This window comes from Psammomys obesus, unplaced genomic scaffold, assembly GCF_907164565.1.
Source record: "Psammomys obesus unplaced genomic scaffold, mPsaObe1.curated_primary_1811, whole genome shotgun sequence".
NCBI classification, from domain to species: domain Eukaryota; kingdom Metazoa; phylum Chordata; class Mammalia; order Rodentia; family Muridae; genus Psammomys; species Psammomys obesus.
Genome location: NW_026586589.1, coordinates 8,862,201 through 8,888,796, shown reverse-complemented (window position 1 = coordinate 8,888,796; position 26,596 = coordinate 8,862,201). Strand labels below are relative to the sequence as shown.

The 26,596-nt window shown below is 41.9% G+C and overlaps 1 protein-coding gene across 3 annotated transcripts in view; it reads left to right on the top strand.

The window, feature by feature from the left end:
* The window catches only part of Raly (RALY heterogeneous nuclear ribonucleoprotein), an 83,105-nt gene extending 57,853 nt beyond the window's left edge, over window positions 1–25,252 (top strand). For 2 of the 3 annotated variants that reach the window (XM_055602369.1, XM_055602368.1), the window contains 8 exons: window positions 17,205–17,469; window positions 18,447–18,519; window positions 18,693–18,740; window positions 20,649–20,815; window positions 22,669–22,782; window positions 22,920–23,149; window positions 23,842–23,890; window positions 24,908–25,252. In XM_055602369.1, coding sequence (XP_055458344.1) covers window positions 17,214–17,469; window positions 18,447–18,519; window positions 18,693–18,740; window positions 20,649–20,815; window positions 22,669–22,782; window positions 22,920–23,149; window positions 23,842–23,886 — 933 coding nt within the window. In that variant the 5' untranslated portion in view covers window positions 17,205–17,213 and the 3' untranslated portion in view covers window positions 23,887–23,890; window positions 24,908–25,252. The remainder of the gene's footprint in view (window positions 1–17,204; window positions 17,470–18,446; window positions 18,520–18,692; window positions 18,741–20,648; window positions 20,816–22,668; window positions 22,783–22,919; window positions 23,150–23,841; window positions 23,891–24,907) is intronic. The other variant, XM_055602370.1, reaches the window with a different exon arrangement.
* The last annotated feature ends 1,344 nt before the right edge of the window (window positions 25,253–26,596 follow it).

The following is a 26,596-nucleotide window of genomic DNA, read 5'->3' as shown; positions in this document are numbered from 1 at the left end:
GTTATGCTGGATATGGTTGTGTAAGTTTGTAAACTTAACACTCATGAGAGTGAGGTAGGAAGATTGAGGTTAGTGCCGTCTTGAGTGAAAAATGCAAGACAGGCCTCAAATACCAAAATAGATCTAACAAATGATGTAACTGTGTAATACTCATGAGAAAACACTGGAGGAAAACAATAGTACGTGATAATAGCAATTAATATATTATAAGTAGAGGCTTACGTGGATTTTGGGGATATGGTAATTTCAAATAGTAGGCATTAAATGAAGCAACTTCTTATTCAAATGGATGGGTAGGCATTTATAAATAATAAAGTATATTTTTAAAATATGATTTTAGTGACAGTAGAGGGTTAATTTTAATAATTCTAGTAATAATAGAGACAGGGGACTGAGTGTTAGTGGTACAGGCCTTTAGTCTCAACAGGCTACTCTCTGATTTAGAGGACATCCAGGGCTACATTAGGGAAACCCCATATCAGAAAAGAAAAAAAAAAAAAAAGACGGGGGCTGGAGAGATGGTTCAGTTAAGAGTGCTTCCTCCTTTTGCAGTTTCTAAGCACTCAGCATTAGTCAGCTCATAGCAGCCAGTAACAATAGCTTACAGGGGATCCAACAGCCTCATTTTAGCCTTTGTGAACACCTGTGTTCACATGCGCATATCTACCTTCCCCCACTCACATACACATAATTTAAAAATAAAAGATATACCACTAACATTTTAAAGCTAAATCATCAGGGCTTGACTTAGTATGTGTTGAGAATGTATATGCCATTTAGGAGGTTTATTGATATGTCCAAAGTGATGTAGCTAGTATGGATTTAAATTCTGGTGCATCCAAAAAGTCCAGGCCCTTTCTTTTACAGTTGAGATCCCTCTTTCAGTTGAAAGGAACTTTGAAAGGAAGATGCTGTGGAAAAGACCTAGGACTTTCACTTTTATTTGTTTTTAAATCAGTTGTTAAAGCATAAAGATTTGTTTAGTAAGTCTCTTCTTTTTTGAGAGGAAATGGAGCCAGAAAAGATTAATTCTAAGACAATAACAGAGGTGGACCACAGATACCATAGCTACTTCTAACCTCATCAATTGAACTGAGTGGTTTGGAAGTCCATGATAATACTGTGCTCGTAATCATGGAACTAGCTAGTTTTGCTAACACTGCAGTAGATCATTGGTTGGCCTTTACTTGGTGTTGATAACAGCAGGAGCTCTTTAATGTAGGTATGAAAAAATACACTGTTATGTACAGATGACCATCTTGGTCATTGCTCAAGTTTATCGGTCAGGTTTTAGCCTCAAACAAAAGGACAGTGTCTTTAGTTATTCCTGAAAGGAAAAGGTTTTCTGAGCCATACAGTGCTGCATGCTTATACCTACCCCGTATAGACTAATTTAGCAGAAGGAGGTTTTAAACTCTACTTTGGAGTTCGGTGTCCAGTCCTTCGGATCTAGTCCATACTGATTTGTTCACTGTGTTGCATAGAGCAACTAATTTTGTCTACTTGTGTAAAGCAAGTGGCTTATAATTGCATAAGGTTGCTGCATGTGAATTTGGTTGCCTTAGTGAAGATCTTCATAGCTTTAAGATTTGGACTTGATTCTTGATAGTTGGAAAGCTCTGAAAAGATTTAAACAGGGAGAGTAGGGGGCACATAAGCAGATACTTAGTATTTATGGGGTTCACATGAGGGACTGGAGCTGGGCCTGGTAGCTCATAGCTGTAATCCCAGCCCTCAGCAGGATTGCTTCAAAATTCAAGGCCATCCAAGCCCACAAGAGTGAGACCCTGTTGTCTGACTTTTATTTTCTGGGATACTGGGAACCAAAGTCTGTTTCTAGATAGGGTACCTACAACAGACTAGTTGAGTGAAACAGTGAATTCATTGGGGTAACTTAGCACAGTGTAGGCAGATGAGGGGTTACTTATGGGAATATGAGTGACTTAGAATAACGTCACTGGTAAGTCCACCTTTCATAGGTGATGGTTTTGGAGCTCCTTGCCCAATTTGTAGGTAGCTCAGTGAGACATTCTCTCCCTGGCAATTATTACTGCTTATATAACTTGAACACAGGCATTGTGAATTTTGTAGGTTTTAGGATCTTTTCTTAATCTTGTGAATATACTTTATAACTCTTCTTACGAGTCTTTCCCCTCTCTCTAGGAGAAAATATTTCAGTTTGGAGGAAATAGCTATATAAGAGAGAGTGCTGGAGAGATGGCTCAGTGATTTAGAGTACTCATTGATCTTAATGAAGATCTGAATTCAGTTATCAGCACCTACGTTGGTGTGTTCATAATCTACCTGTAACTTCAGCTCTAAAGGACCTAATGTCCTCTTGAGGCATTTGTAGACACTGAACTCATATAACCAAACATATACTATTTATTAGAAATAATTTTTAAAGATATATTTATTTATTATGTGTACAGTATTCTGCCTGCATGTACACCTGCAGGCCAGAAGAGGACACCAGATCTCATTATAGATGGTTGTGAGCCACCAGGTGGTTGCTGGGAATTGAACCTTTGGAAGAACAGCCAGTGCTCTTAACCTTCGAGCCATCTTTCCAGCCCTAGAAATCTTTTAAAAAAGAAAAAAAAAATCTTTTATTGCAATAAACTAATGAAATGAAATTACGGTGGCATTCTGAGTAGTCATTCCTCTTTGTGCCAACTATGTGGCACTGTGGGATGATGCTCAGAGCCTCAGTTTTCTTAGAATAATACCTGATTTACTGAAGAAAAAAAAAGATTTTGCTTGCATTTAGAGGTTCTAGCCCATGTCAGTTGTCCTTTTGCTTTGTGCGGATGGCAAGAGTGCACAATGAAACATAATTGCTGACAGGATAAGCCAAGAAGCAAAGCTCTCCCTCTAGATCCTAGCTCCCAAGAGTTCAGTCATCCCAAGTGATACTATCTCAGGACTAAGCCTTCAACGCATGGGTCTTGGTGGACATTCACTATCCAAACTATAGCAGAGTCCCAAATTATATTTGGCTGATCACCCATATCACCATCTGAATATGGGAAATAAAAAGCAAAACCATAGCCAGCGCATTTGTTTTCAACCTTTTGTGAAGCTATTAGGGGTGGTGGCCCAAATTTTCAAGAAGAGAGTGTTGTAATGAGGAAAATATTGATTCTACCTGAAAGGATTTTTTATCAACTGCCCTTAATCTTGAGAGGGAACATACTTGGTTGCAGTGCCAACTTGTAACATTCTGTCCTGCTTCCAGCTAATTGCTTGCCTGCCTGCGTGGGTGGCTCTGCCTGGGAAGATTTGTCACAGCTTTCTACCCTTAAGGAGTCTTCTGGCCTGCAGCTACATAGCACACAACCTGAGATCTCTTTTCACCTTCACAACACCTGTACTGCAAGGGGACAGGACAAGAATTTTATTCCCCCTTTATAGGCAGGGAACTTTAAGGTGTTCTTGTTTTGAGACAGGTCATACCGTGTAGCTGAACCTATCTTCCTCAGTGTTGGATTGGGTGTGAGGGCACACTATGATTAGAAGTCTGCACTGTCACTCCTGGTGAGCAGCCGTGGTACTTTGAAGAAGTAAAATACTTCTCTAAGGTCTCATAGCTAGTAGCAGTAGGTTTTAGGCCCCAAAGCTAGTTTAAGGCCTGATATGGGGTAGAGTGTCCAACAGCCATAGTATACTGAGTGAAAAGAGATGCCTTACACTTTCAGCCCTCAAAGCACAGGGAAGCGTTTGGGGGAGCCTTGGTTTAAGAGCACCTTCCTGTCTTCCTCAACTTGGATTCTCTGTAAGTCCTATAGGTTCTTTTTTAATTTCAGATACCCACTCATTATTTATTCATTGAAGGTTTGATGGACCCACTTCTCTGATGGTCAGAACCATCCCTATGATGGAATTTAGTGATCCATTTGAAGAGTCTTGATTATATCCAGTGATAGTACTGTTCCCTTCATCATAGTTTAACTCTAGACTACCATCAAAGTAGAGCCGACCACTTGTCCCATCATAATTACAAGGAAAAAATTATTACAATTTCTAGCAATAGTAGTCACGAAAGAAGGAGCTAATGTAATATGTGTTCTGTTTGTTTGTTTTTCAGTGCTGGGATTAGAGGCTTGTGACACCAAACCTAACTTTATTTGCATGCTTTGTTATGTTTTGGAAACTTACATGAAATAAGTTATTTTAGCTTTAGTAAACATGTACCACTACCCCTATCTTAGTCGGAGATATCATCCCAAATAATTTAACATATTTCAGGGGCTGGAAAGATGACTCAGGTTTAGAGCACATATTGCTCTTAAGGACCTGGGTTCAGTTCCCAGATCCCACATGGTGGCTCACAACCATCTATAGCTACAGTTCCAGGGGATCTAGCACCATCTCCTGACTTCTGAGGGCACCAGGAGGTACATGGTATACATACACACATGCAGGTAAACCATTAATACATATAAAATAAGTAAGTCTAAATAAAATCTTAAGAGAGAGAAGTTTAGCATATTTCCTGAAGGTCACATTATAAAGCTAGTTCAGTAATGGGATGAAAGGAAATGGTTTCAAAGATTACTCAGTTGACTGCAGTTCTCACAAGAAAAGAGATTCAATTCAAGTGTTGACTATTGCTTGATGGTAGGCTGTGTGGGTTTTGTTTTCTTGCTTAGAGCAGAAAGAAGTTTATACTCTGAAAAATGTAGCCATGTATAGGAAAGATACAAGATATGCAAGTAGTTCTTATATACCTTCTTGGCTAGCCACAGTCTTAGGTATATAGAATCTTTGGGAAATGAATTTGGTATTCCTCTTACAACTTCCTTGATAAAAAGAGAGGCTGATGTACAAACAGTCACAATGCCAGATTGAACATAACAAGAGGGGTTAGAGACATATTTCAGTGGTTAAAGTACTTATTGTGTGTCTTAGTTAGGTTTTTATTGCTGTGAAAGAGACACCACATGGTGTTGTTTTTGTTGGTTGGCCTGCCTTTTGATACTCAGATGGAAGGGTGTCAGGGAAACCCATAGCTCCGAGGTCCAGAATTTGAGTCATGCCACCAAATGTTAGTTGTGTGTCGGCCTGCCTTCCTGATCCGGTTCAGGTGTCCAGACCACTCACAACTCTGAGGGCCACAAATCTGAGTCACAGATACAAGGACTGGGAAGGTATTCCAGAGTCCCAAGGGCATCCTGAGACCCAGGAGCCCAGGAATCTCACAGTTCTGAGAGGCGGCCTCTTCAACAGAGATGTTGCAGCTCCCAGGGGAGGGTTGCCTTGACCCTGGGATGAGCTTAGGAGCCTGAGCCCCTCTCCTCCTTTGTTTTCTTCTTCTTCCTCTGATGAGTGAGTTACAACAGGCAGTAAATTTCTTAAAAGAGATTTATTGAAAGGATAAATGCAGGAGAGGAGGGAGGAATCCAGAAGTGGCTGCTGCTACTCTCAGAAGGCAGCAGGGAACTGGGGCAAATACAGCCTTTATATAGGAATTCTTAGGGGCGGGGGCTTTCTGGGCAGGGATTTCCAGAGTGTGGATTGGTGAGATTTCAAGTCCTGAGCTTTGGGAAGCTCAGGGATTGGTGGGCTTTCCTGTTCAGCAATAGGTAGGGTTTGGTTTTGTTTTGTTTTGTTTTCCTCAGGGATTGGGTGGAGTTTTATGGGACGCTTGGGGAAGATTGGTCAGTTTACCTGCTCAGGGATTGGTGGGGGTTTGTCCAGTATTTTCAACTCAAATTTGCATATCCTGGAATGAGTCCTGCTGAGGGCCTGGAGATGGTAGTTACAGAGGTTGGGGGTGGGGTTCACTGGGCTGCTCACTGGAGCTTCCTTAGGGAGAGGTCTGGCTACTTTTTTGCCTACAGGGGTTATAGAGTACCCAAAGTGTTCAAAATTTAAAACATTCACTGTGAAGGCAGAAGAATGAAGCAGGAAAGGTTGTAGTTATGGCCAGCTCCCATGGTGTCAGCAGTACGCATTCTGAGGCAGGAAATATGCCTGGTTCTCGTAGGCCGGGCAGGAAGAGTCACTGGTCAGTTCCTGGAATTGCCACCATTTTGTCTCCTGCCTCCACAGCCCTAGGGTAGGAAGGAGGGTCTGACTGCCCCTAGGCAAAAAGGGGAACTGGCAAAGAACCACTGGCTACAATGTGTTTAATTGGCCTCTAAACATAGCTCTTGGAGGGTGCAGTGAGCCATTCAGAATGGGTGGCAGTGGGTGATCACAGCTTGTGGGGCATCAGAACCGGCTTGGGGTGGGTTGGGATGGCCGTGGCATTAATGCCTTAGCTCCAACATTACACCATGACTACTGCAACTCTTACAAAGGAAAACATCTAATTGGAGCTGGCTTACAGTTTCAGATGTTCATTATTGTCATGAAAGGAGAACATGGCAGCATGTATGAGTAGATATGGTGCTAGAGAAAGAGATCAGACTTGTACATCCTGATAGGCAGCAGGAAGTGAACTGGCTGAGGCCTTAAAGCCCAGCGCCACAGTGACATGCTTCTCCAGCAAGGTTATACCTACTCCAATAAAGCTGTATGTTCTAAAGTGCCCAGTGGACCAAGCATTCAAACACATGGTCTGTGGGGCCATAACTATTCAAATCATCACATTGTGCAAACACAAGGATATTGAAAATGGATCTCCAGTGTCCAGCTAAAAGCCAAGTGTGGCATTACATGTTTGTAACCCTGGTGCTGGGCAGGGTCAGAGATAGACAGGTCACAAAATCATTCTAGCAGAATCTGAGCTCAAATAAATCTCAAAAAAGGTGGCACACGATCAAGAAAGATACCCAAACTTGACCTCTACCCTCCACATGCACAAAAAGTTAGGACATGGCCTTTTGGTCCTGCCTGATTTTTTATTTTTTTTTGGTGTACAGAGAGCCAAGCCAAAAATATCATTCTTCTGGAATATTTCCTCTTCTCTGGCTTCTGGCACCAGAAGTTTGCTCTAGTCCTTGTTAAGCCTGAATCGTCTTCCCTTTTACATGGCCTACAGTATAGCTAACCAAGATAAATTACTTCTACAAGAACATATGCTTGGCCTGCCTGTTCTCCTCACTCCTAAGATAGAAAAGGATGGTGGTGGTGGCAATAGCCTTGACACCAGAGACTAAAAAATTCAAGCTAAATGACTTGAAAGAGAGGAAATTTTATATATATATATATATATATATATATATATAATTTTTTTAATTTAATTTGCTTTGTTTTCATAGACTTTGGTAGGGAAGAGCCTGGAGTCATTCTTTAAATTGTAGCTCATCTGTTATTGCTAGTTCACTCTTAGTATAAAAATTGAAAGTAAATACTTCACTGTGGTTGCTTGACATTTTCTTATATCAGTAATTATTAGAATTTTAAAAAAATCATTTATTAATAGTTTTGAGAAATACTGGCTTGCTGGTTTTGTGTGACAAATTGGAAAAGAGCTTCAGTCTTCTTGTTTATTTAATTATCAATGCCTACCCCAAAGAGTTGCTTTAGCAATGATTTGATGCTAAATATTTTGGTTACTTAATATATGTGTCTACTAATGCCCTTTGTGCATATTACTTAATCCTCACCACTACTCTGAAGCAAGTCTTCCTATCCATCATCCTCATTTTTCTGAGACTTTGGGTAGGTTATAGGGCAGTAAGTAATGAGGGATCTGGATGGAGCTGTGACATTTTCTGCCAAGTGTGCATAGGAACACTCCTGTGTCTCTCTGCTTTTTTGTTTGTGTCACTGGAGGAAGAGTTATAATTCTATCACTGACCTAATTTAGTTTTGACCTTAAGCAAATAACTTTGTCTGGATCTTAATTTTCTCATTTCTTTTTCATGACTGAAGGAACAAATTTTATCATTTTACATTTCTTAGCTTCTAGCATGACAGGGCTTGGCATATAATGGGTGTTGAATACTATGACCACTGATTATAATAGAGGCTCTCTAAAGGTCTTTTCAGTCTCTGTTTTATCTGAACATCCCACATACTTTATCTTCTGACTTTCTTTTGGAGAGTCACACTTCATCTGACTATATAGATGATCTTATTTCCTCATGTCTTAGGCAGTCTCTAAGCTGATTACTTTGAGATAATCAACATGGTTCTATGAAATGTGTTTAAACCACTAAGGTTAATATAAGGCAAAGGTGAAAGGGACTGGCTCAAAAGTAAGGAAACTACTCTTGTTCCCTCTTATTCCCTCTTATTCAATGGGGCTTGGGCCTAGAGTAGTCCTGCCAGGCCTGAGTAATGGCTGCAGCCTCAAGCAAGGTTTTTCATGAGCTGCACTGGGGTCTCCAGTAATTGGAACATGGCACCTTCCAACTTACAATGGATAGCAGAACAAGAGTGGCATTTGTCACTACCTGACTTCTCTGCAGGAGAAAGACTCGTATGTCACAAACCCTTTGACTTTTAAACTTCATTTACAGCAAAGAATAGCTATAATCAAGCAACAGCAAGCAGTGACTAATCTTGCCACATTATCACTGTGAGGAGCCAGCCTTGGGAGGCATGAAAAGTGGGGGAGGGCCACCTTGCAGTTTCACAGCAAGTGCTGATTGACTCTTGGCCTTGTGAGTATACTCTGAAGAAAGAGCACATGAATTTGTGCCTAAAGGATCAGAAACTGACCAGCCCTAGACTCAGCATTGAGGCCATTCTTGGCCATGGTTGAGAGAACCAACTCTGGTCTCACTCATATTTGTGCCAGCTCCGGCTTAAATAGGACTAAGAACTAACTTGTTTGTTTTTGGTTACATTGAACATACACCATCGTCTGCTTCATAGTAAAAAAGTGCTTCATATGTTCCAGAGAATGACCTGTGATAGTCATATTTTCGGTTTTGAACAAGTGAGGTAAGTATATAGCAATCCAAAATAAAAGAATAAATAGCACATGATAGATATATAGGTAGATGATAGATAGCCTAGTAAAATATCATATCAGGTTCTCAAAACATCCAGCAGAAATTGACTAGGGAAGCTTCTTTAAGTCTGTGTGTATTTATAGAGGCAGGTGAGGAAGGATAAGTTTGAAAGGCACAATTCCATGTATTATTCCTACAATTTCTTGCCTCACCCAGTGGTAATTCATCTTAGACAATCTCTCTTTTGGTAAGTCCTTCTTCCTTGTTCCTCTCCTTCTTCTGAATTCCGATTAGGTTACTTAGGTTACTTCTTGGGGCAGTGGACTTGTACCAGGGCACATCTGCTTTCTGACCATGTGGGTGTCCCCACATTTGACTAAGACTAGTCCCAGTCTAATTACTAAGTGGATAAATACACAGTGTATTTGTTAATATTTGGTTCACAAATAACTTAGAATTTGGAGTTTTACTTACGATTGAATAGATAGGTAGGTTTGTGGGAGATTTTTCTTAGTATCTTAAGTCAGTTTTGCAGATTATTAAGATAGTCCTCTACCCACTGTTTGTTACATTTTCTCATAACTGTTAAGGAACAGTTCTCATAGATTCTAAGCTTGCACCTAAAACCACAAAGTGGAATTTGTGTATAAGATACAGGAAAGGTGGAATATACACTCTGACCATGCTGTGGAGAGAGAACGGAAGCCTAGTCCCTGCCTTCTGTTTCTGTTTTACATATCCCTTCAAGGCTTACTACATAGTGACAACAATGAAATAGTACAGAACTAGGGTCTTTGGGCACAAATGTGTGAGGGTGGCCTAGGCAAAGCCTAGAATACTTCTTATGCTTTGATGGTTTGACAGGCTTGGAGAGGAGACACTGTTGAAGGTTTTAAGTACTAGATACTGAAACAGGGACAACAGTATTATTATAGACTTCCTGTTTGACTCTCTTACTCAGGTTGAATATGCTACATTGGGAGATGACACAAGGTAAAAACCATCAGAGTTGGATTAGACTGGATTAGTATGTTTTCATAGGGCATTGCAGATATCAGTTAAGGAAAGTGAGGATTTACTTCGACACATCGTCTCAGAGGTGTCAACCCATGTTTAGTTTTTTGTTTCTGGGTCTGTAGTAAAGCAGAGTGTCATGGTAGAGGACACAGTAAAGCCAAACTGTTCATCTTAATATGCTGCCTCCTTGCAGCCTGTTCAGCCATGAGCTCATTAGTGGGTTAATCCTTGATAGACTGACTGGCATCCTCACAGTCCAGTCATTAAATAGTGCTTCTAGTTAGAAAATAAGACTTCATGAACCTTTGAAGCTATCAGATCCAAACCATAACATTCATTCATTCATTCATTGATTCTCTCCCTCCTCTCTCTTCTGTCATTCCTCTCTCCCTTTTTTCTTCTCTCCCTTCCTCCCCTCCCTCCCTTGCCTTTTCTCCTCCTCCTCCTTTTGTTTTGTTGTTGTTTTTCAAGACAGGGTTTCTCTTTGTAGCCCTGGATATTCTGGAACTTTGTAGGCCAGGCTGGCCTTGAACTCACAGAGATCCACCTACTTATGCCTCTGTCTCCTGAGTGCTAGGATTAAAGGCATGTGCTGCCACCAGGTGCATTTTCCCACCTCAAAGATCCAGATTAGAAGTGGGTCTTCCCACTTCAGATGATTTAATTGAAAAGAATCCCTCACAGGAATGCCCAGCTGCTTTGGTTTTAGTTAATTCTAGATATAGTCAAATTACAACCCAGAATAGCCATCACACTAGGCTTTTGTTGAACTCACAGAGATGTGCCTGCTTCTGCCTCTAGAGTGTTGAAATTAAAGGTGTGTATCACCATGCCTGATTTATTTTAAACTTAATATATAAAATTTATTTTTATTTTATGTTCATTGGTATTTTACCTGCATGTATGTCTGTGTGAGGGTGTTAGAAGCTGGAGCTGGAGTTACAGACTGGTGTGAGCTGCCATGTGATTGCTGGGAATTAAATCCTGGTCCTCTGGAAGAGCAGCCAGTGCTCTTAACCACTTTCTCTCCAGTCTCCTGGCTTAATTTCTTTACAAACAACAACAAAACCCCATTTGTTTAGTTAGTCAGTAGTCTGTGGGTACCCATGTGGAGGTCAGAGGACAGCCTGCACAAAATGGAACTCACTGTGTAGACCTGGCTAGCAGAGACATACTGCTTTTGCCTCCCAATTGCTGGGATTAAAGGTCTGTGCCACCCTGCCTGGTGAAAGAGGATTCTTGACAAACAAGTAGAGCACTCTATTTTTCTCAGCAGGGTCAGCACACAGAACATTAAAATGTGGTTGTTGAATATGAGGCATAGAAACTGGGCAGTAGTAGAAATAGATATAATCTGTATATTTTAATAGTTTGTTACAGATACAATAGCACTTTCACATTGATTACCTACTTGGTCACTACACAGATTTAAAGAGATAATCAGGGAGGTGGTTTCTGTTTTCAGAATAAGGATGTATTTGTAGAAATCACAAGAATCTAAGCCAAAGTGGAGCCTTATAGGTCTGTAGCCAGTTCAGCTTGCACTTCTGTGTTTGGCTGAGAGCTGAGGTTTCTCTTGGGAGTGGAAATTGTCAGTACTACTAGAGAAATTAGGTCTGTTTGGCCCGTTATGATCATTTATGTAGTGTTAATGAGTGGAGCCCTGATGAGTTTAATAAGATTAATAGATGTTCTATCATCCATGGCGGCCTGGTAACCAAGATCTCTTGGCTAAAGGGTCCCTGGACATTGATCCATCTCATTGCTTAGCTTTCTCCAGAGATGGTCCCATATCACCGAAAGCTATTTACTATTTACTGTCGTCCTTGGGTTATCTAAGGGCAAAGGGAGGAGAATAAAAGCAGAAATAACCCAACAGGACTGGCTAAACCTAAAGAAGCAACATTGGGTCAGAAAGAGCAAGAGCAGCAGCTCCTCCCAGAGGTGAACATTCTCAAGGAATAGGTCCAGTCCTGGGCAGGGTTAAACACTAGACCTAATCTGTGAGGCAGGAATGGAGGCCTAACAAGGGAGGCATGGTAGAGTCAGAGTCAGGTTTACAGCAGATGCATCTAGACTGTAGGATGTCAAACCCTCTCACTAGCTGTTTGACCTTACATAAGTCATATAACTTCAAAAAATCTTCAACCTTTTTTTAAAAAAGAAAAAGCCCCAATAAAACAAAAAACCAAACAGGGCTAGCAGTAATATTATTTTAGTTCTTTCATGATTCTGTAAGTCAACATTTTATAAATAAATTTATTTCTTCAAGTTATAGAGGCTGAGAAGTCCAAAATGAAGGTATCTGTCTGGTAAGTGTGCCTGTGGTTCCAGGACCAGCTGTCTTTTTCTTCTGTTCTTCCATTGTGGAAAGGGCAAGGTTGTTCTCTGGAGTATCTTTATATTAAAAAGGTCCTGAAACCCATTTATGCAGAGTTGGCTCTTGTGATATAATCACCTTCTAAAGACTCCATTGCCTTTTGTCTTTAGAGAACCCTTCACAATCTGGGTGGTTTAGAAAGTTGTTGCCAGTGATAAAGATAACTGTCTAATGCGTCCTTGGCTTAGGTGCTCATGGTTGTGAGGCAGCTGGGGATGGACAGAAGGCCTGTTGATCAACTGTGTCTTCACATTGGGAATTAGATGGCAACATAGAATTTGAGGAAAGAGTGAGTATGTAAATGCAGAGGCTGCACACATCCATAGCTTTATTCACTAAAGTCCTGTGTAAGCTCAAGAAGTGTAGAAATGGGGAAAGACAAGGAGGATATATATGTCTGACTCAGTACTCTTGCCTAGAAACTATTGCTTAAGGAATTTCTGCACATACAGTCTGTCTCCCTGTGGATGCTGTTTCTTTCAGAACTCCAGTTGTGGCTTTGCTTTGTTTCTAATTTTTCTCTTTAAAAAAATATACTCATGGGCGATTGTGAAGATTAAATGAGAAGAGATGTGTGAATTACTGCAGTATATTTGGGGAAGGTTCTCAGTTAACCAAAGTTTTGAGTTAAAGATAACCTTTTAGGGCTTTTGTACATTTGCAAATTTGGTTTGTTTGTGGGGTTTTTTGTTTTCCTCCTAAATTTGGCTTTTGTGTCCTAAAACATAGTTTCTGTCTTAAATGTTTGAACATGGGAAAATGGTTTGGTTTTGCCAATTTTCTGTTCTTGCTAACTTGGAGAAGTTGGCCCATCCTTTGAGTTGTAATTGCATTTCAAAGCTTTTGTCTGGGTTTAATTAGTTTACGGCTCCATCTTTTAAGTACTTGTTTACTTAGCAAGTGAAAGTAAAGACATTGGCCTAGGAGGCAACCCCCTCTAGTTTCCCCCAACAGAGCAGTATTTTTGACTTGCTGCCTTTGTTTTCTGCTCCATGCTTTCCTGGATGCCCATCTCACCTAAAGGAAAAATAGGGTACAAAAAATCCTGATCTTGTGGAGTAGCATAGTACATGCCTATAATCTTAGCACTTGGGAAGTGGAGGTAGGGAGATGAATTCAAGGCCAGCTTGAATGATTTGGGAGTGGGGTGCAGAATGGAGGAGGAAAGGGAAAGAGGATATCAAAGGACAAAGGCAAAAAACAAACAGCAACAAAAAAATACCTAGTAGACTTAGAGCCAGAGGACACCCCCAACCCTGGAGTAATCTTGGCTATGCTATTTGTAAACCATGGTATCCTGGCCAGGTTTTTCTCCATTCTTTGCCTCAGTATGGACATATGCACAAAGTTCATGCTAATAGAACATTACAGATATCTCTTAATGACACAAGTGCTTGTTATATTGCCTCTGCCCTCCCCAGTCCCACCATTCACCTGTCTTTAGCTTATTGTTAAGCATAAAAACCTTTGGAGCTGCCAGGACCTTGCTCTCGGGTTATACAATTTATAAAGCAAGGTTTGGCTGGCAGTGGGGAATAGTTTATCAAATTAAATAGTTTCTGCTGAAAAGGTTATTGATATTTTTACAGTCCCCACTCTGAGCTACATGGAAACCTTGAAAAATCCAGAAAGAGGCTAGGTGTATATGTTTATGATCCCAGCACTTAGACGCAGAAGAGTCAGGAGTTTAAGACCATTCTTGGCTATATAGCAAGTTCTTCAAGGCCAGCCTTTGCTACATGCTAAGGCATTGTCTTTAAAGGGGTGGAGGGGTAAAGAAAAAAAAAAAAACATAAAATATAGGTCCTTATTAAGTCGAGAGTAGTTTGTGAAGGTAAGTATTTGGACCAGACTAGAAAGCCAGGCCTGGAAGCTAGACAGTATCGTACATACCTTTATAGTACCATTTAAGTGTTTTACACGTCTCCAGATAATGTGTCCTCTTGGGCTTAGGGAATCTACAGAGCAGCATACAGCCTGCATGCCAAAAGCATCATACAAGACTTAAAAAATCAACTGGGAAGGTATAGATTGGGAGTTTGGAGTTTGGGTACCAAAGCATGTTCCACATAGCAGCCACATCTATATACTTTTGTGTCATTTCTAGAGGTGAGACCAGGGTGACGTGGTTGAGTCTTGGTATCCTAAGAATGTGCTCCAGTCTGATCACGACTCTCATCTAGGATGGTCCCACTAGTGTTGCTGTTACTAGAACAGACAAACACAAAGTTATAGTAGTATTTGGTCTTGTAAAGGTCTCCATGGTTTGCAAAGTTCTTTTATATTTATTGTGCCAAAGCTCATGTGAGGAAAAAAAAGATTGGCAGGGCCAAACCAGAAAGACCGTTCTGCCCCAAACCAGTGAATGCTTCCAACTCTCTTGTGTTAGAGGCTCCTAACAATCTGAGGGAATCCATAACTACTCTGTCCCTAGCAGATGAATTGCAGAGCCAGCAGCCGCTTATATTTCTCCTTCCCCTCTTTCCCAGCCCACACCCCAGGCCTGGTTAGCTCCCTCCTACAAAATAAAGTGGCATCTCTCTGGCCAAAACATAGTTTTCCGAAAGATTGATATCACACAGGTACCGTCTTTTTTGTATTTCTGGATGGACAAGGAATTAACTTTCGAATGACTCGTCATCCAGGTGGGAGGATTGTTGTTACTGAAGGTTGGGCGGTCTAAGTGTTCCCTGTTGCTTATGAAGAGTGTGTCGGGTATGTTCGTGGGCACTCTTCCTGGTGTTCCGCACTGCTGTATCAGTGTCGCTGGTTGGGGTGTAAAAGTGACTTAATAACAAGAGCCTGTCTCTTCCGAGTCATTTCTAAAGCTCACCCCAGCCTCTGATTAGTAACAGCAAGATAAGCTCTGAGTCCCTTGCTTTGGTAGTACATATCCATATTGGACTCCTGTCCATCCATTGGGTTTATTGCAAACTCAGATCTGGGAGCAGTTTCTTTCCCTAATCACATGCCATGGTCCAACCTGTGTTTCATTTGTAAACAGTGCCACCAGCTGGTTAAAACCAGCCAACTTCAAGGAAGGGAGTCTACAGAGTTGCATACAGAGGAGACATTGAAGTGGGATCTCTTTACCTACCAACACAAAAAGATAACAGATTTCTTCCGCTTCTATTTTTACCTAATTCTCTAAGAATAAGTCTTTACCCCCCACCCCCACCCCCACCAACAACAACAATATTAGGTATCATAAACCACCAGGCTGATTAAGATTTTTATATATTTTGCTTCTAGGCAAAATATATAAACTAAGAAGTAAGCAGAACCTAGGAGTAAGCAGAACATAGGGCTAGCAAGTGCAAATGCCAAGGCCAAACTACAAACCAATCCTGCTGGAATTAACATCCTCTTCTCTTGGGGCTTATGCCAGGGTGCAACCACTCTCTGAGGAGAGGACCTGTGGTGTAATAGATTCATTGCCGGAGTGTAGAGAATGAAAAATAGTTACAGGGTAGGTCAGTGAGCCTGAGTTTGGTCCTCAGAACTTTTTTTTAAGTCAGGGTCTCCCTAGCCATGTAGAACATGGGTTAAACTCACAGACCTCTGTGTGCTAGGATTAAAGTTGTGCTTCGTTGTGGCTAACAGGACATACATTTTAAAAAATCAGGTAGAGGGGCATACATTATAATCCCAATTCTGGAGGAGGCAGAGTTAGGCTTGCTGGCCACCCACGTTGGCCTATTTAGGGAAATTAAAGACAGTGAAAAAAGTCTCACAAAGACAAAAAAAAAAAAAAAAAAAAAAAAAAAAAAAAAAAAAAAAAAAAAAAACCAAACAAGTAGACTTCAGTTGAGGAATGATACCTAAGTTTGTCTACTGACCTGTGTATATTTATCTATACAGACATAAAAAAGTGGTTGCAAACTCATCTCTAAGCTGAACAGATTTTTAATCAGTTTTAAGTGGATAACTAAGAAATTACTTAAAGACTGTTCTCAGGCAAATGTGTAAAGTATTTAAATTGGCTTTACCTCTGGATGCAGAGTGATGAAGTTGATAGAAATGGGCTTTAAATGTATTTAAGTGCCTCTTACTAGAAAGTTAATAATACTCTTACCAGAAAAAAAAAATTATCAGAATCTCAGTTTCTGGTAAAGTAAGCTATGTTCACCCATGAGTTCTTGGGATCACTCAGTATTTAATGTTACCTTCAGCATACTGTGTGTGCCTGGTAAGGCCTATGTAAGCAAACCTTGCAGAGTGGCTGTTACAGTAAAAGACTTTACTGGCAATGTTAGTAAAGATGAGATACATCTAGATCAGCCTGAGCAATTTTTATAATAGGGGACTGTTCTCTAGGAAACATCTCTTGAAATTACCATATGTCCTTTTTGCTTTTGTTCCATGTTGAAAGAACAAAGAGAAAAGCTGTAGAAAGTTAATAAGTTTAGTTTTTAAGTGGGGTAACATTTGAAGTAAATATTTTAAAAGTTATGTAGTTGTTGCTGGAGAGATGGCTCAGTGGTTAAGAGCACTGTCTGCTCTTCCAAAGGACCCAGGTTTAATTCCCAGCACCCACATGACAGCTCACAACTGTCCGTAATACCAATTCTAAGGAATCTGGCAGCTTTACATTAATGCACATAAAATAAAATTTAAATAAAATTTTTTTTAAAAGTTATGTAGTTAAAAAGAATTGGAGTCAAGCAGACTGGTGAACCCAGCCTTACTGTTGCCCAGCATTGTGACCTTCCAATTTTGTTTTTTCCTGTGTACTGTATCAAATAAGGAAACATTGTAAAGCACCTAGCATAATATTAGGAGCACCCTTAATAATGTAACAAGAAAACAGAATGTGTATGATAAGGGAGGATAGCTCCCATAAGGATGAGAATGTATAGAAAGGCAAGGAGCAATCCAGGTTAGTCAGGATGGGCTACGAACATTCCCTGAAGCTAGCCTGGGAACCCAGTTTCACTGTGGCATTCTCTTTTCAGGTGGACACCATGTCCTTGAAGATTCAGACCAGCAATGTAACCAACAAGAATGACCCCAAGTCCATCAACTCTCGGGTCTTCATTGGAAACCTAAATACAGCTGTGGTAAAAAAGTCAGATGTGGAGACCATCTTTTCCAAGTATGGCCGTGTGGCTGGCTGTTCTGTGCACAAAGGCTATGCCTTTGTCCAGTACGCCAATGAGCGCCATGCCCGTGCAGCTGTGCTAGGAGAGAATGGGCGCGTGCTGGCAGGACAGACCCTGGGTAAGTTAAACAAATTTCTGTTGACATCCCACTTAAAACTGAGTGCTGCTAGGTCTCAAATTGTCCCATTGTGGGTCTCTAGTTAATTTCTGTCTGTTGCAAGAAGATGTTTCGCAATGTGGGTTGAGCAATGCACTCACTGATCTTCCGTCATAGTCTCTTATTAACACGGGTTTTGGTTCTAGTTAAAACCCAGATTCTCCATAGAAAAGGAACAAAATGGACTAGTATATCCTGTTATCTCAGTCTATAGAAGTTGTGGGTTAGAATCCTTTCTGGAAGCTATGAGGCGCTGTGAACACAAGTAAAGGAAAGAAGCATGCTCTTGGCATTATTGATAGCTGTGTTGGTATCTACAGAGTGTTGTGTTTGTGTGCATACTCACATACTTACGTTTTAGAAGGAATATATGATATGTGTTAGTGACTGAGATGTGATTGTATAGAGAATATGGGAGCACATACTCTCACATGTTAAATGTGTATGAGAATATTCGTGAGTATAGAAGCAGATGTTCTTTATTTATTTATTTTTTACTGAATATTTTTTCATCTTACAAGCTAAGCACTATGCTAGGCATAAAGGTGTTTATAAACACCAATGACTATGTATAGGCTTCTTTGCCTATAGGCAGTCTGACTGCATTTGAGTGTAGATGTTATCTGTACATGACTTTCTTCCCTGGATATGTGTATGAGTGTGTGTATGTGTTTATACCTGATTTTTAAGACCCTAATTGAAAAATGTGTATTTATATGTCATGTATGGTATGTGAAGACTTATGTATGTGTCTGAATGTATAATGAATATGCAACTAGACATATCTATTCGGTGTTGGTTTGAAAATTAAATATATGAAGCCCCTTGACTAACTCAATTCCATGTGTGTACTATGTAAATATGTGGAGGCATGATGGCAATGTCTGAGTCTACTCTGTCACGTCAGCATTCGAACTCTGCTTCTTCCCTCCACACAGACATCAACATGGCTGGAGAGCCCAAGCCTAATAGACCCAAGGGGCTAAAGAGAGCAGCAACTGCCATATACAGGTGGGGCTCTATGGCTTTTTTTTTTTTTTTTAATACATGGGATGGGTCCCTCTTTTCACAGAGGGAGTAATGCTTATAGTGACAGTGTTCTGAGCTTAGAATTTAGGAAGACATTTGTAGATGAGGACCTGTGGAGAAGTGGGCTGAGTGGCCATCTCCCTTTGTTTTCCCAGTGGCTACAGCTTTGACTATGATTACTACCAAGACTACTTCTGTGCCAGGTGAGCAGGGAAGGGGCGTGTCCAAGTGCTAAACAGCCAAATTGGAAGGGTCATGAGAGATTGCTGGTATAGCTTATAAAGTCCTCCAATTGGGAACTGAAGCACAGAAGTGTGAATGGGTCTTTGTTTCAAGGTTGCTTCACCAATCAGTGACAGAGTTAGGACTAGGGTCTCGTTCTCCAAGGGCTCAGGCCAGAGCTCTGACCATCACACCAAACTTTCACACTCTGGTTGCCTTGCCTCTTCCTAGTCCTGTAGTGTACAGCTAAGGGATGAACACAGGGCAGCTGGGATACAAAACCAGGCACTGTGCCTGCATAGGCAGTTCTTGAGCCCTTAACACTGTTCAGTTTATGTTTCTATAAGGTGTTCACCTAGCCAAAAAGGAAGTCTACAGATAGTTGAGTTGGACCCTTATGACCAAGAAAGAGGTCATCCGTTATTTGGAGGCCTGAATTAATTCTTATGGTTTGTCATCGGTCTTTTAGCCCAAATTCTATCTAGACTTCAACCTTGAAGCTAAGGGCTCCTATCTCAGTGACCCTAGCCACGTTTGTTTGTTAACAGTTTTCAGATTCATTATCTTCCTACCTACATCTGCCTGTTGAGTGCAGGGATTACAAAACTAACCATAATGCCAGCTCTTGGCCACGTGTTTGATGAGAAGTTGTTGTAAAGACCGAGTCAGAAACTCTCCTTTCTTCTTCTTGCTGAAACAGTCCGGGGAAAACAGCTTTTCTGAACCATTTTCTCTGCTGTGAGTGTTTTCAGGAAATAATGTGGTACCGTGCCAGAACCTAAAAGTCAGGAGACTTGGATGCTGATGAGTTCTGCCACTGAATGGATTATCTGGCTTTTGGCAAATTCTATTAGTCAGTGAGATGGGCTACACCAAATGATTTCTCAGGGCTCCTGTATCTCTGGGATTCTGTGGTTCAGTGATTTCTGACCAACACCAGAGCCTTGTAGGTCAGGTCAAATGAAGGATCTGGGATTGGATTTATTCTCTGAGCCTGATATCAGCTTCAGGACTCTTTGAACAGAGCACCCCACCCCCCCCCCCCCCCCACAAAAAAAAAAAAAAAAGGACCTTGAATTTTCTAGTGATGGCAGGTACCATGACTCATCCAGAAAGTAGTTTCAGAGTATGTATCCCTGACCAAGGCTGTAGTTCCCTTCAGAACCATGATGATAGCATATTTGGTGGGAGATTTCCCTACCTTCTGAGTTTCTGTCTTGAATTCAGGAAAAGAGTCCCTTCTGGAGAAGGCCAGGTTATGATGTTAGAGTGCTAGCACGCAGTCGAGGAGCTTTTGAGTCTCATTCAACTGCCTACCCTTGAGATGCTGTTGAGTTCTTGGCCTGGATCTCTGAATTAAAAAGGGTGTTGGTGTGGTCCATAAGAACACAGGGGCTTAGAGTCTGGAGCCATGCTCCTTGGTTGAGTATGTCAGTTCCTGGATTTCACTTCTCTGGTATTTTAACCAGGTTCTCATGTTTTACCACAGAATTTAAATAGCTATCCTCACTAAGAAAATGGAAAACCAAGGTTCAAGTGTTGGCCACCAATTTTCAAACTTCTGTTTCCAACTCATTAATGCTGCTTTGAGATTACAAGCTGATTATCAAAGGTTGGGGTGCCAGTAATCTGAGTAGAAGGCTGGTGTCAGTGACCTCAGGAACGGCTCCTTTCTGAAACAGGGCTGTTTGTTCCTACACTGCTTCTCCTGGCCTCGCTCTGGGTAAGGTGGAAATAGTAAGGATTTTATCAGCCCTTAGGATCCAGAAAGCTTTCACATCCTCCCTGGCCCCTTACAGGCTACACAGGTAAAGCCTGTAAGGCTTTGTTGTAGTGCCTCCTGGTGGTCACAGGCCATGCTGCAGCCTCTGGTCTATTTACCTTCACAGGCTCTTTGATTATCGTGGCCGCCTTTCTCCAGTGCCTGTGCCCAGGGCTGTTCCAGTGAAGCGACCTCGTGTCACAGTCCCTTTGGTTCGCCGTGTCAAAACTACAATACCTGTCAAGCTCTTTGCCCGCTCCACAGCCATCACTACTGGCTCAGCCAAAATCAAGTGTGAGTAACCTCTTTCAATTTTTTTGTTTTTTGTCTTATTTTGAAACAGCTTGGAACTCCAAACTGACCTGAAACTCATAGAGAGTCTTTTGCTTCTCTCTCCTGAGTTCTGGGATTAAAGATGTGCACCGCTATATCTTGATGACTTTTTTTATTTTATTTTATTTTATTTTATTTTATTTTATTTTATTTTATTTTATTTTACTTTTTTATTTTACTTTTTTATTTTATTTTATTATTTCATTTCATTATTTCATTTCATCATTTCATTTCATTTCATTTCATTTCATTTCTGAGACAGGGTTTCTCTGTGTAGCCTTGGCTGTCCAGGACTCACTTTGTAGACCATGTCGGCCTCAAACTCACAGAGATCTTCCTGCCTCTGCTTCCCAGAGTGCTGGGATTATAGGCGTGTGCCACCGTGCCCAGCTTCCTAGTGACATCTTTTTTTTTTTTTAATAATTATTTTATTTTATGTGCATTATTGTGAAGGTGTCACATCCCTTGGAATTAGCATTACAGACAGTTGTGAGCTGCCATGTGGGTACTGGGAATTGAACCCAGGTCCTTTGGAGGAGCAGACAGTGGTCCTTAACACTGAGCCATCTCTCCAGCCCCTGGTGACATCTTTAATCTTTCTAGATCAGTGGTTTTCAACCTCTGGGTTGTTGATCCCCTTGGGAGTTGCATATCAGATACACTGTATGTCTGATATTTACATTATGGTTTGTAACAGTAGCAAAATTATAGTTATGAAGTAATTTTATGGTTCGGGTCATTACAACATGAGGAACTGTATTAAAGAATTGCAGCATTGGGAAGGAAGAACCACTGTTCTAGATGGGTTTTTTTTTTTTCCTTTTTAATCATCACTAAAATAATAGAATTTCATTTTGTAACATTTTTTAACTTTTATCTTATGTGGATGCATGTCTCCGTACCATTTATATGCAGTGCTGGTTGGAGGTCAGAAGCAGTCCCCTGGGACTGGAGTTACCCACAGCTGGCAATCAAATCAGTGCTCTTAGCCAGTGAACCATCTCTCCAGCCCCTTCATTATACTTTCATAATTTTTTTCAAGACAGGGTTTCTCTGTGTAGCCCTGGCTGTCCTGAAGTCGTTCTGTAAACCAGGCTAGCCTTGAACTCAACAGAGATCCGATCCGCCTGCCTCTGCCTCCACTGTCCAGTGACTCGTACTTAACACTGAAAAGTAAAGGAACAAATCTACAATTGATGTTACTCTTACACAATCAAGTGCTTCAGGGGGAAAAAAGTCCAGTACTGTGGTGAGACACCCACTGAGGAAGCAGCAGTAGTTTTTCTCTAATAAGAGATAAGGACAGGTTTATTCTGGTCTCTGTATACTTTAGTCGAGCACCAAGGAAATCTGATTGCAAAAGACCCTTTTGTACCTTTAGAATAAACTCTGCCCTGTAACACAGCAAAGACACATGCCATTACTTAGGCGTTCACAGGAACATATACCTTTTTTTTTTTTTTCTTTTCTTTTGATCTTTTGAGACAGGATCTCGTGACAAACCAGGTTAACCTTGAATTAACAATCCCCCTGTCTTAGCCCCCCAAATGCCATGATTACAGATGAGTAGCATACAATACCCAAACCTACATTTTTATTCACCTGCAGTCCCTAGAGATCAAGAGGTCTCATGGCCAGATTCATATGTATGGGCTTCACACCCTAAGGATGGCCTCTCAGTTCTCTGAGAAGAGACCTTTTCACTGGGCAGGAAACAAACCAGAAAAGAATCACCTCCCTAGTTGACAGAATGAGGCTGGGTTTTGTTTGCATCATGCATCTAAGTGATAACCCTGTCTCCTCTCCACTCCCAGTAAAGAGCAGTGAGCTACAGACCATCAAAACAGAGCTGACACAGATCAAGTCCAACATCGATGCCCTGTTGGGTCGCTTGGAACAGATCGCAGAGGAACAAAAGGCCAACCCAGGTCAGCTTTGAGGGCAGCCCTGGGGAAGGGGTAGGACCCCCAGAACCAGCACATTGGGACCTACTGACAGTGGCCAGTGTGTGCTTGAGTAGCTGCTTTAGCTGAATTCTGGTCCCTTTTCCACTTTATCCTTTCAGATGGCAAGAAGAAGGGTGACAGCAGCAGTGCTGGAGGAGGGGGCGGCAGTGGCGGCAGTGGCAGTGTTGGTGGCGGCAGCAGTGGCGGTGGCAGTGGGAGTTGCAGCAGTAGCCGGCCACCGGCCCCCCAAGAAGACACAGCTTCTGAGGCAGGCACACCCCAAGGAGAAGTACAAACTCGAGATGATGGTGATGAGGAGGGACTGCTAACACATAGTGAGGAGGAGCTGGTAAGGCCCAGCTGTGTGACCTGGAAGGGCTGGGCTGTCAGAGGGTCACGGTGAAAGAGCCAGAGTTGGCTGTTCCCCCAAGTTCTATCCTTTCTGCTTTTTAGAACTTCAGCTCTATGAGGAATAGGAAGAATGAGCCATGTTTGAGTTATTGTTCAGAAGTCCCATTCAAGACTGGGGCAGACCTCAGCAAAACCCAGGGTCTACTCTGTCTTCTACTGTAGGTGTATTGAAGAGGAGAATTGGGCCTAAGAAGCACACAGCACACAGCCTATAAAGGGAGGGTTGGGAGTTGACGGGGAAGTCATGGGAAGATAGGAATTTTAATTACACATAAGAATTTTTTTAAAAGCCGTTGAAGCTTCTGGCAGACTGTCCCTTAAAGAAGCTAATTCCTGTATATACTGACTATTCAGGGTGAGATCATGGAGCCATGACGGGGCTCCATGCATAAAAGTGTGTCCCTCTTACACCAGCAAATCACATGACTGCTCCTTCCCCTTTTCCTGTGGGAGCTTCAAATGACCCTCTCAGCATCCTAAGCCAGTTTCATTTGCTGATTTTCTTTAGTTGGACCTCTTTTCTAACTGTCCTCCAGTAGTGCTCTGAACCACAGGGCCTTCCTGAACAATGGCTCAGGATAGAACCTGGGACCTGGAGTGGGTGATATGTGCTTGTCTTTTTCCTCTCAGGAGCACAGCCAGGACACAGATGCAGAAGATGGAGCCTTGCAATAAACAGGTATGGACTGGGAGGGTGGATAGGGAAGCACAGGAAAGCAATGAAGTGGAGGCTATAACTTCTTCCCTGACATGGGTCTAGAGGGCCACACTGTGCCAAGGCTGAAGGTCTTCACATGTAATGCAGCCTTACTCCTGTGCCCATGCAAACCAGGGACACCTAAAAAGGGCTCCCTTGGGAGCAGGATGATCATAGAGAAAAAGGGTGGTCTGGGAGTCGTGGAAGAAATGCTGTGCAGCTTAGTCTGTGTATTACAAGGAAGAAGGTTCGTTCCATAGGGAGAGAGGACAGGCACTCTTCATTGTTGCACAGCATTGTGACAGTCTACAGGATGCAATAAAGACAAGCACTGCCTTTTCTGTGGCCTAGCCCTGCAGAGAAGGGGAAAGGTGCCGTTCATCTTCAGAGGGGGTGACTGGAAAATTTCTCATGGGCTGTAGTTTGGGGTTCAACTTGAGCCTATTATGAGGAGGAGATGCCCTGCATGCCTGTATGAAGGAGCTGTTATTTTATCGGATTTCCTCTTCTACCCTGCAAGATTAGGATTGTGTGTATGTAACAGAAGTGGAAGTGCAGATGTGGAAAAGTAGAATGAAATAGCATGTCCCATGGAATTCCAAGGTAGTAATTGGAGCTTAAATTTGAACTGATTAACATGCAGCCCCACAGCCTCCACTCAGGCTCTGTATAGTACCTAGAGAAGGTTTACAGTTGACAGAGATACCTCAGTAGATCACACATTTGTAATACAGGATCTCCACAAGTAAGAGCTTCCAGATCAGAAAATTCCACATGTAAGTCTTTCCTCTTAGAACTTAATGAATTTACTTGTATCCAGAGAGCTGTTTATTGTACAGTGTGAAACTAGTGTACAGTAGGTATTGAGGCTCAGGGCAGGGCTTGAAGGCCTTTCCCATGGTCAGAAAATTGGGCGGACAGTATACCCCCTTTTTTACCCTTATGATAAAAATTTCTTCCTCTCAGCCTAATTTTCTTCTTTGCCTTTTTCTTTTTCAGCTTGACAGGAACGATGGCCACCAGCAGAAAGGCATCACTGTCTCAGGCCTCAAGCCAGGCACCCATCTCTGGATGCCAGTCTGTAGTGGGTACCAGAAGAAAGCTGGCAGCTGGCACTTCTCTCCCCATGCATCCCAGCCAGTGAGTGCTACATCCTTTGCAAGTGGAGTTACTGGCCTACCCTTACCCCATGCACTCTTCCTGTCTGCACTGCCTGGGCCAAGGGGCAGAATACACTCTGCCCTTCTTCCCCAGGACATTCCCAGGCTTGGGTTTTTCTATAGGTTTGAAAGTAAGGGGGGTTGGGGCGGGCGGGGGGGGGAACCCGACAATAAAGAGATTGGATCCAAATATGCTCTGAGATGGGATGGTTTGCTTGTTTACTTGGTTGGTTGGTTTTGTCTACATTTATTGCTATTATGTGTGTGTGGTGTGGAGTGGTAGACATGTATGTTGCACCATTTGTAGAGCTCAAAGGACAACTCTGGAGATTTCTTTTTCCACCTTTATGTGGGCTTTGGGGATTGTCAGGCTTGCACAGGAAACACTTGACCTACTAAGCCTTTTCACTGCTTCTATTTCTGTGATAAAACACTATGACCAAAAGCAACTTGGGGGGAAGGATTAATTTTATCTTCTACTTCCTGGTAACAGTCTATCACTTGGGAAAGTCAGAGCAGGAACTTGGAGGCAGGAACTGATGCACAGGCCATGGAGGAGTGCTTCTTACAGTTTTGTTCCTCTTGGCTTGCTCAGCCTGCTTTTAGTGCCCACATTGGGCTAGATTCTCCACATTAATCAAGAGAATGCACCACAGGCCAGTCTGGGTGGGAGGGAGGCATTTTCTCACAATTGGGGTTTCCTGATTGCCAAATGACAAAAGTAGCCAGCACCGGCCTGTAATTTTTTTTTTTCCTCAGTGATATTTTGTCCCTTCTGTCCACCAGAGAGCTAGTATGCCGAACCCTTCTGTTCTCCCCTAACTTATCCACAGAAGTGTTCAGTGTCCAATACTGAGCCATTTGTAGCAGTATTCCTTGCTAACATGATTAAAGTGATGGCAAATGCCCATCATCCCAGCACTAATGGAAGTGGAAGCAGAAGGATCAGTTCATGACCTCGTCTCAAACAGCAAAATAACCCACAAACGTAGCAATCATTTTTTGAGCTTCTATGCAAACTCTAGACTCTAAATAACTTGAAGTAAGAAATAGCTGTATTTCTTCCAAACTAGTATGTTACAGTTTTAAATTTTAAGCTGGTCAAGGTAGCATCAAAATTGCAGTCCCAGCACTGGTGAGGTGGAGGCAGGATGATCCAGAGTTCAAGTTCATCTTGGTGTTTTAGCAAGTTTGAGGCCAGCCTATACTATAAGAGACTGTTTCAATAAACAAAGACAAACAGTAAACAAGATGATGACTGCAAAACGACTAATAAGGCTGGGTAAGATAGCTGTGCTAGTGCCTAGCTAGGGCCAAGCAGTTGTGACCCATTTGCCACCCAGCAATAGGTCACAGTCTCATGTCTTTGTTAAGCTTTTTAGTCTGGTTTTGGCTCAAATGATTCAAGAATTCACCACTTTTCTCTGTTGCCTTAGGATGCTGATTGTTCTTAGTTTTCATTCTCTGTTTAGCCTTTTGTAGCTTTATGCCACCTCCTAACAGGGTAGGTTTGTTTTGTTGCTGTTTT